Raw genomic sequence first — 10804 nt, 5'->3', positions numbered from 1 at the left:
GGGGGGGGGGAGGCGTGAGTGGGGGTGAGTGTGCGTGTGCGTGTGCGTGTGCGTGTGCGCGGGGCGTGAGTGGTGATGCGAGTCGCATTCGCACTGGCCGCACTCGCACTGGCCGTACTGGCCGCGCTCGCCGCACTCACGCTTGCAATTGTACTCTGGCTGTCCAAGGTGGAGGCATGCCCGCCCAGACGTGCTTGGCATCGTTGATGACCGGCTCCGTGTCTTGAATTTGAATCTTGAGGTGGTCCCAACGCGCAACGAGCGGAATCGTCTGACCGCCTACACCGCCCCCAATGTCCACGACCAGACCCGTCACGTCTTTCCAAGGGTAATCTTCTGTAGGTCCGCCAGCAATGATGGGAGAGAGGGATTGCATGGCCAAATTGAAGCGTTGAATTCGACGCGCGTCTCCATCGGTGGCGTACAGGGCAAACAGATCAGGCTGCTGGTACTTGATGGAAATACCGCTCTTGCCCGCATTTTCCCTCTTTACGAGCTCGGGCACGAGTTGAACGGCTTGATTGGCTTCGTCGCGCGCATACTCTACCATGGCGCCCATCGGGATGGGCGATTCCTTGCGCAACACTTCTGTAAAGACGGTACCGCGCCACCTGTCGGACAGCGGCTCACCCTCTTCCTCGACGATGCGAGCACGCTTGAGCATCCTCAGCACGGATCGAAGACCTTCTACGTGAGCCCCGACCTTTTCAGCCAAGATGGGAGCCTCGATTCCCGCTGCTGACGAGTTGTTCGGCCCAGGCAGCACCTCTGCCAGACCCAAGGTGTGAAAGGCGTGCAATGCAGAGGATTCGTGATCTCCGCACAAGAATTCTACGAGGAGCTGCGTCGGGTTGAGCGTCTTGCTGAGTGCCAGCGACCAATCGTTGCGCCAAGAGTCTGCCAGGTGTTTGGAATCGGGCGTGTAAGGAAAGACCCAAGCTGCCGAGGGGGTGATGGGCGCATCTCCATCTTGCTCGGAAATGTACTTGATCAGGTTCTGGGGGGGGGGGGGGGGGGGCATCGTCGGAGGGGATGCGTTGTGGGCAACGTCAGTCGTCAGCAGCGCCCGCCGCGCGAAATTTCTAGAATGCCTCGCACCAACTCACATCGGTCGAGTCGCGCAACTGCTTGAGAGCAGCCAGTTGACCTTGCTTGTCCCAGGGCGCGAGTCCGCTCATATCGAAAGAGTGGGTGGTGCGAATGCGTGGGTGGGTGCGCGAGTGGGTGCTGTCGAGTGCGTGAGAGCTCGCGAGCGTGCGTACGTGGCGCGTCGAGGAATGTGAATGTCGAGTTGCGTGAGTGTGCGCTCGCGATCGAGGGTGCGTATTGGGGGGGGGGCCGTCGAGGAAGGTCGAGTTGCGCGCGCCTCGAAGCGTCGAAGGTCACCACCGTGCGAATGTGGATCGTCGCGCGGACCATGAAATGCGTAGCACCAACTCTGCAGCAGTCGTGAGTGAGTGTACGCGGGCGGGCGGACGAGCGGCCGGCTCGAGCGGCAATCAAAACTCGCAAGAAGACGCTATAGTCGGGCGTAGCATATGGATGTGCTGCATGGGTATGAGCGAGCGAGCGAGCGAGCGCACAGGGCAGGCATGCGGACCTGGTGGATCGCCGCTCGCTGGCGGTTTCTCCGAACAAGCGTGCACGTTCCCGCAAGTGAAACTTCTGCCCTCGAGATAAGCGCAAGCACGCACGCACGCACGCACGCACGCAAGCACGAGCGGGTCGAACGCCGTTGGCTCTTGTTGCCGTCGTTGCATTCGCGCGGTGCTTTGTTCTGCCATGCAAGTCCATGCATGCATGCACGCACCCGCGCTTTCGTGTCGTCGCGATTGGCATCTAGACGTCCAGCATCTCTTCTGAGGAGCCGATCGAGCGCGACGGCTGCAAGCCTGGACAAGGAAAGAGCGCTAACGCAAGGAGCGCATGCAGAAAGCAGATACTTTGTGACGCCCACCTGCGTCATTCGGAAAGTTTTAGGGCGAATTGTGAATGAATTCGGCCTTTCTATAGCGGGGCGAGTCAACGAAAATTCGGGCTTGCGCGCCCCCACACTAGCCCAGTGCACATCGGTTTCTCGGGACGGGCGATGGGGTGCGACCTTGAAGAGGATGTGCGTAGGTCCTTAAAGAGGATGGAGGGAAAGCACGCGTGCGCATACGTTGCCCCACCTCTCATCATCGCTGTCACTCACGACTTCATCACCCACCCATCTTGCGAACATGTCTGGCGCGAGCGTACCCCCCCTCACTCCGGTGCTCAATGGAGCTACCAAATTTGCTTGGATGCCCACCGACATTGCTCAGAGCTTTGCCGACTTTACAGTCTTTAATTCGGTTGCCCTCGGCATGATCGCTTGGGAGTGAGTCGAGAATGTGTGCGCCCTGTGCGTGCGTGCCAAGGCTGACTCGCTTCCTCGCCCGCTCGCCCGGCAGCGTCGTATCCAACGCCCTTTTCGATCTCGGCGTGCTCATCGAAATTGGCCAGAGCTTCAAACGCAGACCCACCGTAGCGCTGCTCAATGGCGGCGTGTACTACCTCTTGTCGCGCATCTTCACACTCGTATTCATCATCCTCGGCGTCGTCTTTCTCACCGTCGGCAGCGGAGTCGACTGCCAAGCGCTTTGGGATGCGTTTTCCATCATGAACGCGCTCGGTACAAGCTTCACTTCGTTGTTGTTGGCACTGCGCATCATTGCGCTCTACGGACTCAATCTGCGCATCACCGTGCCGCTACTCGTCGCTTGGGTCATTGTTCTCGGCGCAGACTTTACCCTACGATGGAGCGAGAATGGCTTGCCCTTGCCGGATGGTGCAGGCAATCAGCTCGGATGCGCACTCTCTCCCGTCCCAAAGTCGTACGGCTACACGAATCTCCTCGCCACGCTCATCTTCGACGTCATCTGCTGCGTCCTCATCTTTGCCAAATTGCGATCCTTGTCGAGCAGGACGGCCCAGGCTACCGGCACCTCGTCGTCGACCAAACGTCCTTTGCTGGATCTCGGCGAAGCGGGCAGCCTGAGCGGCAGAATCGGTCGTCAGACCATCATCACGTACACGATCACGAGCGTTTCTGCGATTGCCGCCTTGACGCTTCAAAACGTCTCTTCCCTCAACGGTCTGCAACGCGTCATGTGGCCTTCGACGCACTTGGTGCTGTCCAATCTCCTCGCATCGATGATGTTTCGCGATCTGAGGCAGAACAGGCCGACTTCGATGTCCACATGGGGCCGACCGGGTGTGGGTTCTGCAAGTCATGCGCCGAGCGACCCCGCCACGAGTTTCAATGCCAGGACGGCGGGACGCAGCTTCGATGTGCGCAAGCCTGCCGCGGATGGTTTCAACACTGCAGGTCACGTCAACATCCCCATGCAAGCGACGGCGACGGCGGCGCCTCCCTGGAACATTCACCAGAGTCCAGCATCTGCATCGTTTGATCAGATGCATGCTGGATGGTCCAAGGCGGATTTGTAGCGTGCCCGTGGGCGTGCGTGCGGTCGCGCACACAATCTTGTTCACACGCAGTCTCGTTTAATTCCATGTATTCGCGGTGTTCGCGCGAGCTATGTATTCGCTGTGTTTGCGGTATTCGCGCGAGCGCCCGCGCCCGCGCTCGCGCTCACGCGCGACGCCTCGCCACCACTCCTGCCATGAGATTGTGAGCATCTGTACCGTCGCTCTCGTCTAGCATCGCATCGCACATCTCGACGTACGCTTCGGGAGTGACGTTGGCGTACTGTGCGTACGCTGGAGCCAAGAGGCGTATCAAGCTGGCGTAATTTGTTGTCATGGCCCGTCCGTAAAGTTGCGTATCGGATCGACTCATCGACACGGGCAAGTGTGCTTCAAAGACGATGTCGAGCGGCGGTGTGGCGCTGACGAGCTTGCCGAGATCTCGAGCGGCATTGGGATCGCCACCTTTTGCACGAATGGCCTCTAGAGGACCGTATGCGTTCCAAAGGATCGTCTTGTCGCCCATCACCACGCGGTTCGAAGATCTAATCTCTCCGTCCGGCTCGAGGAGTTGTGCATATCCACCGGGTTTCAGCACGCGCTTGATCTCCCTCAACGCCGCGGGCCACTGCTCGATCTGGGTGGCGGCGGCGGCGGCGGCAGCGTGCGTGCGTGCGTGAGCAGGGGTCCCGTATCGCGCGCGCTCACATCAGACTCACCCGCAAGGCCAGAATCAGGAAACGCATTTGGACAACGTCGAACGAGGCATCATCGTACGGCAAGCGGTGCGACACGTCTGCTTGCCGAAAAGAAACGCGGAATCCCTCAAACGAGTCGACGCTGGCCACATCGCAAGCGTGACATTCCGAGTGTGGATGCGAGAGGCTCACAGACTGCGGGCGTGCGAGCGAGCGAGCGTGCGTGGGTGCGTGCGTGGGTGCATCAGCGAGCGTGAGCGTAAGACATTCGCGCGGGCGCGCGCACGCGCATTTCGCGCGCGGCATCCCGGACGCACCTTGATCCACGTCCCTGATCCACACCCCACATCTAGGACCTTGCAAGCGGGCATTTGCAAGGCTTCTCGAATCTCTGGCGCAATAGCTAGACCTCCAAATGTGCTGGTGAGAATGCCATGCTGCAGATCTAGTCGCTCGAATTCGAGCGCGTGCGATGGCAGCGAGTACATGGGAGCGGATGCGGTGCGAATGCGAGCGCGAGCGCGAGCGCGAAAGAGTGCCGTCGTGGGGAGAGAGAGAGAGAGAGAGGAGACAGATGAGAGAGGAGCGAGCGAGATGCGCGCAGTGATTGCGGTCTCACTCACACTGCCACATCGTTCGTGACTACCAGCATGTACCTCTTTGTTCGATCGACGGAACAAATTGTGCGTCTCCTTGGCGTGGGCGTCGGCATCATCACCATCGGTGCATAGAGTGGCGGGTGTCTTTCCAAAGTGCGCCCGCGCGTCGTAGGTTAAGTCACCGCGCGCGCGCGCGGCCCACGCTACTTTGACTGCTCAAATGCCTGCTCTGCCGCGCGTAGAAACGCACTTTTGCACCTCGCGGTCGTCTGCATCGCTAGCGCGCGCCACATATATGGTGGACAAGACCAAATCTTCGCGCGCGGTTGACGCGGGCTTGCGTGCGAGATTATGTACGGTAGGGTTAGCTGGGCGCTCAACGCTCGACGCTCGACGCTATACACATTGCGCGCAGCAGCCAGGTCGCGCAGATCCCGTCGTCTGCATGAGTCCAGATGCGTGCGCACGTACGATGCCGATTGCCCGCCGACCGAAACGCCGAATTCGTGATGCAGGCATGCTTCCCAAAACGTGCGCCCTCGTCCTCCTCCCATCCACCTTGACAATCACGAGTCACGCACGCACGATCAATCCCATCCACGCACACACGTACGCACGCACGCACGCTCAATCCCATTCACGCAACCGCCGACGCCGACGCCGACGCCCTCGACGTGGTGATCGTTGGCGGCGGCCTAGCAGGGCTCGCTGCTGCCCTCTTTCTTCGCGAGACGCACAACGTCACGGTACTCGAGCGCTCCTCTCGGCAAAGTTCAAACGACTCGACGGACAATGACGATCGAGATAATGTCCTGGTCATTTACGCCAACAGTTTGGGTCTGCTCATCAAGCACGGCTTCCGCGTAGAAGCGTTGGATCCGACCATCGTGGCGAAAATGTGGACGTTGGATACGCAGGACAATGTGCTGATGGCAGACGACAATGTCGACACGCGCAAATTGCGTCCGGATAAGCTCGCCAGTGTGTTGACTACGCGACTGCGCATCCACAATGAGCTGGCGAGATTGTTGGGGGAGGAGGAGTCGCGAGAGGGGGCGGAGGCGGGGGCGCGGCGGCGACCAGTGAACATCGTGCGCAACACAAAGATCCAGTCGGTGGATGTGAATGCTGGACGCGTCACTGCAGTGGATGGTAGAGAGTTTGCAGGCGACGTCATCGTTGGAGCCGACGGCATCAACTCGATGGTGCGCGCAGCTATTCAAGAAGCAGCATCAGCCCCCGCATCCTTGCCTCAGCATACCGGCATGGTCACGTACCTCGGCGATCTCTCAGCAGAGCAGTACGCGCAAGTGTTTCCTCTGCACCTCGCCCAAGACAATACCGGCCCCGTCGCCATTCAGCAATTGCGGCCCACGATGAACAGCAGACGGCCCATCGACGCGACCAACGATTTTCGTCGCATGTGGACGTTTGCATACGATTGCGACCGGCGCGTGCAGCTCTCTGCCGTCGCACCCGATGCCAAGTGGCTCTCGCGCATGAGCAAGCGAACCATCCTATCGAATGTGGATGCGCGAGAAGTGGCGGAAGATTTTGCAGATTTCGGCGAATCGACGCAAAAGCTGATCCAAATGTGCCCGCGATGGGATGTCTGGTTGCTGCGGGACTTGGACCCCTTGTCGACGTGGACTTTTGGCAAGGCAGTGGTCATTGGCGATGCTGCTCACGCCATTCAACCGCACGTCGGACAAGGATGCAACCAAGCCATCGAATCGGCCGAAGTGTTGGGTCATTTCCTCCATCGCGTGGCGCGGGAGGATGTGTCGCGCAGCCTCTCCTCGTTTGTGCGCCTTCGACAACCTCGTGCGCAGATCTACCAGATCGCCAGCAGGCATTTTGGCGGATCTCTACGACCAGAAGAGGAGGCCATCCTCGGTCAACCCATGGATCTCGATTTTGAAACCTACCTCCAACTGACCGCCGACTGGAACGGCGCAGAAGCTGCAGTCAAGGCTGGCAAAGTGCAGATCATGCCCCGTCACTATGAGCAGTTTGTGAAATTGGCAAAGTGACGGCGGCGAGCGGGCGTGCGAGAATTTGAATGTACATTATTGCGTAGAGATTTGTGGGGCGCGCGTGTGTCTATGCTGGCTAGGTTAGGCGCGGCTGTTGCGAACCTCGTGTTGTTGCTCAAGGAGGGGGGGGGGGGGGGGGGGGGGGGGGGGGCGTAGTGGCGGCGCGAGTCACCGCGTGCGGGTGCGACACCCGCCCTTTCTGATACCGTAATTTTCCATGTGACCCGGTTGGCAGCTCGGAGCTGCTCGTCTTTTCCATTCCCCAAATCGTTTGATATCCGCATCGCGATGCACGATTCGTCAACGTCGTTTCTAGAGTTGAGGGTGTTGCGCCACGCGCGCGCGCACGCGACTAGATTGTATTAGATCATTGTGCCGGAGCTCACACGCCCGCACTCACGACTATAAATGAAGATGTGAGGCGCGAGACAAGATGCAGTCGCTGTCACCTGCGCAGCTCGGAGATCAGCGCCTTGACCACCGTTAGTAGCGGTCCACTTCATCGCGCTCAAGCTCGCACCGTGCGCAGACCACGTGCAAGCGTCACGAGTAGGGGCTCACGAGGCGAGCACTGCTTTCACATTCAAGGTTGATCGTGCGCAGAATCAAGAATCTTTGCGGGCGTGCGCGCGCGCACTTGACAGAGGGCGTCGATGCAGCATGTGCGACCCTGAACGCACCAAAAGCGAGGGCGGTGCGGTGCGACGTGCAATCATTGAAGGCGGCAAGACGGAGGACTAAGCGAGACAGGGGACCAAGCGAAGCGGAGGAGCAAGCGAAACGACCCGGAAATGGACCGCATAACACAAAGAGGCCTGCGTCGACGTGATTTTCCTGACTCGCGCGAGTCAGGCACGGGATGATCGATCTTCATTTGACGGCATTGATGCATCGCATGCGCTCAAGGTTGGCAGTCGCCACCTCTACAAAAATGACGCTTTCCTGCATTGCCAGGTGAAGAGGTAGCCATTGAGTCGGCGTAACGAGATGCCTTTTCGGCGAACAATGGGATGATAAGAGCGCGCGACTTGCTGTTTGGGTCAAGATTCAGGGCGCCGCGCGCGCGCCCCATGACTAGGCTTTTGCTCGTTAGGTTAGAGCAGTACGGTTAGGGTTAGGATTAGGCCGCCGCGAAGTGGCCTTTTTTTTTTATTCTGGTCTGAAAGGGTGTGCATGTGACCACGCAATCGCAAGCACGATACAACTCGGAACAGCGAATGAAGATTTGAAAGACGCGCAAGACGCGGACACGCGCGCGCGCTCGGTGACATTCAGGTGGTTGTATTCTCATGACATGCCACGTAGACCCGTGTGTACGCAAGGCGGCAAGAGGTGACTGTGCGACGAGTCTGAGAACCGAGCGACGCAAGCAGGTGACCGGGCGAGCGAGGCGGCAACCGAAAACCCAAGCATCGCTACAAGGTGACTGGGCGAGCCCAAAGGCGAGTCTCGAACGAGCGACTCGCGAAGCTGTCAGGCAAGCGAGGCGGCAGCTGGGAATGCGAGCGATGATCGTGTGCGTCGTGTGCTGTGCATCGTGTGCTGTGCACGCGTCGTGTGCTGTGCATAATGTGCTGTGCGCGCGTGAGCATAGTGTGCTGTGCACGCGTCGTGTGCTGTGCATAGTGAGCATAGTGTGCTGTGCGCGCGTGAGCATAGTGTGCTGTGCATCGTGTGCTGTGCACGCGTGAGCATAGTGTGCCGTGCGTGTGCATCGTGTGCGGGTGTGCGGCGTCGTGTACGTGCGCGTTTTGAATTTGCCAGATCCTCTTCTGGCTGCCACGTAGCTTTGGACCCAATTGTAAGCAGTCTTTGGCGACGCTCCGATTTGTCGACAGGCGTCTTTCGATGACTGCACTTACTTTGTACTCTTTACCTTTGTTAGTCGACAGAATTGGGCTCAGCCTACAAAAGGTTCGAAGTGATCCTCGTGAAAACAGTGCGCATTTGGCCAGGCAGATCCCCACGCGCAGATCCAACACCTGAAAGGGTCCAATGAATCGAGGGCTCAGCTTGGTCGTCTGAAGGTGGTACTTGTTGACCCTGATTTGTACCCTTGTCTAGATGTCGAATGACGCTCTGTGGCTGAGCCATTCTCGCAACCACAATCCTGTACAAGAGGTCTGCAAGTCAGACGTACGCCTGTTGTGAGCCTATACATATGCCCCGAGACTTTTACGACGCAAAAGTGGGTTGCGCAGACAAACGCCCCGCCAAAAGACGCGTCTGGAGGTCCGCAGATCCACGGAGTTCCACTTTTACGCCATAAAAGTGCGCAGACAAAGTTCTGCCATACAAACGCGTGCTCTGCCATATGCGCGCTCTCGGCCAGTAGAGGCGCGCGCGCACCACGCGTAATTCATCCGCTGCATCTGTAGTCTGCGCGCGCGCGCGCCAACAGTCACACGGCGCATCATACACGCTGTACGCCATACGCCATAGCTGCCATATGCGCCATACGCTGCCATACAACGCCATACGCATATCATACGCTGCCATGGGTGAGTCCTTGGCCGGTAGCCGTAGCGCATGAGCTACAACCAGCCCAGGTGCGCGCTGATTTTGGCTGTGAGATCAAATTTGATCCCACACCCAGCTGAGCATGCACAATTTGGCTCCCCAAAAGACGCATCCAGACGTCTGCAGATCCATGGATTTCCACTTTTACGTGTAAAAGCGCGCAGACAAAACGCGTACCATACGCTGCCTTACGCGCGCGCCACGCGCTTGCCATACGCTGTCATACGCACCATACGCGCCAATTGCGCGCGGTTTTGGCTGTGAGATCAAATTCAATCCCACACCCAAGCCCGCACACATGCGCAAGTGTTCTGGACTACCCACAGGTCTTGACTGCCAGATCAAATTTGATCCCTTACCCAAGCACACATGGCGGGCACAGGTTCTGGCTGTGAGATCTATTTTGATCCCACTGCCAGCTGAGCACGCACGGCGCGCCCCTACTGTCATCTACATCTGCATTTGCTGCACAAGCATCACTATTTGCATCTGCGTTTCCTACGCGCACATCCAAGCACGCTCACACACAGGGTTTGGAACGCACAAGTGTTGGCTGTGAGATCAAATTTGATCGCACACCCAAGCACATTTTGTTATGCGCAGTCAGGCAATGGGCATCAGTGGCAGCAAGGTGTTTGCACGGTAATTAGTGACAGGTACTGAACAAGTTTGATGGAGAATCAGAGCAGTTGAGAGTCAGTAAATGACAGATTTTTTGAGGGAAGGTCAGTGCAGCTGAAAGTCTGTAAATGAGAGATGTTTGGGCAACTGAGAGTCAGTAAATGAGAGATGGTTTGGGCAGCTGAGAGTCAGTAAATGAGAGAGTTTTGAGGCAATCAAGAGTTGGTAATTTTTTTGTTTGTTTGAAGCAAGCATAGAACAATTGAGAATGAGCAAGCAAGAAGAGGGGTCAAGTTGATAAATGAGATTGCAAGTAAATGAGAGAGTGTTGGGGCAATTGAAAGTCAGTAAATGAGGGATGTTTGAAGCAAGCATAGAGCAAATGAGGATGAGCAAGCAAGAAGGGGGGTTAAGTAGGTAAATGAGAGTGTGTTAGTGCAAGTAAATAAGAGTATGTTAGTGCAAGTAAATAAGAGCAATGAATGGGGATGGAAGAAGAAGGTGAAGCATATGGTTTGGGAGAACAGTGGGGCATAGGGTTAGGGTTACAAGGGTGGGCCGTTTTAGGGTCGGAGATGTTTCATAGCCAGTTTGTAGAGCACATTGAGGAGTGTCTTGTGGCAGAAAAGTTTTGGATTTGCGATAGCTGTTTTTGCGTGAGGAGGTGCAAAGCGCAAGTGCGGGGTAATTTTGGCTGGTGGCACCTCTGAAATTTGGGAGTTTATGTGACCCTAGCAGGGTTTTGGAGAGGTTCCAAGGAGTCATTTAGCATGTGTGAAGGGTTTGGGATGGGGTCGCAAACTCATGGAGATATGGGCTTTCAAAGTGTCAAGTGTGTTGAGAAGCACTGAATGAAGTGCACCAAGGTGCACTGGGG

At 57.5% G+C, this 10804-nt stretch overlaps 4 protein-coding genes across 4 annotated transcripts in view; 2 read left to right on the top strand and 2 right to left on the bottom strand.

The window, feature by feature from the left end:
• IE81DRAFT_369035 (S-adenosyl-L-methionine-dependent methyltransferase) overlaps positions 1-1545 on the bottom strand; it is a 2324-nt gene extending 779 nt beyond the window's left edge. The window contains exons 1-2 of the mRNA XM_025517204.1: positions 1107-1545; positions 141-997 (exon numbers count right to left, since the gene is read on the bottom strand). Of these exons, the coding sequence (XP_025366653.1) occupies positions 141-997; positions 1107-1178 (929 nt within the window). The 5' untranslated portion in view covers positions 1179-1545. The remainder of the gene's footprint in view (positions 1-140; positions 998-1106) is intronic.
• A 677-nt stretch (positions 1546-2222) lies between these two features.
• IE81DRAFT_350112 (hypothetical protein) lies at positions 2223-3474 on the top strand (the record flags this gene model as incomplete). Its single annotated transcript, XM_025516486.1, has 2 exons — positions 2223-2362; positions 2436-3474. 2 exons carry the CDS (start codon positions 2223-2225, stop codon positions 3472-3474), a joined length of 1179 nt encoding a protein of 392 aa, XP_025366652.1.
• Positions 3475-3619: 145 nt separating this feature from the next.
• On the bottom strand, positions 3620-4639 carry IE81DRAFT_350111 (S-adenosyl-L-methionine-dependent methyltransferase; the record flags this gene model as incomplete). Its single annotated transcript, XM_025516485.1, has 3 exons — positions 3620-4090; positions 4173-4346; positions 4469-4639. The coding sequence occupies 3 exons, from the start codon at positions 4637-4639 to the stop codon at positions 3620-3622; spliced, it is 816 nt and encodes a 271-aa protein (XP_025366651.1).
• A 628-nt stretch (positions 4640-5267) lies between these two features.
• On the top strand, positions 5268-6907 carry IE81DRAFT_369032 (FAD/NAD(P)-binding domain-containing protein; the record flags this gene model as incomplete). Its single annotated transcript, XM_025517203.1, has 2 exons — positions 5268-5281; positions 5523-6907. 2 exons carry the CDS (start codon positions 5268-5270, stop codon positions 6781-6783), a joined length of 1275 nt encoding a protein of 424 aa, XP_025366650.1. The 3' UTR covers positions 6784-6907.
• Positions 6908-10804: the final 3897 nt, after the last annotated feature.

Source organism: Ceraceosorus guamensis (assembly GCF_003144195.1).
Source record: "Ceraceosorus guamensis strain MCA 4658 unplaced genomic scaffold IE81scaffold_113, whole genome shotgun sequence".
Lineage (NCBI taxonomy): Eukaryota > Fungi > Basidiomycota > Exobasidiomycetes > Ceraceosorales > Ceraceosoraceae > Ceraceosorus > Ceraceosorus guamensis.
The sequence above is the reverse complement of the archived record's forward strand: the minus strand, read 5'-3'. Positions and strand labels throughout refer to the sequence as shown.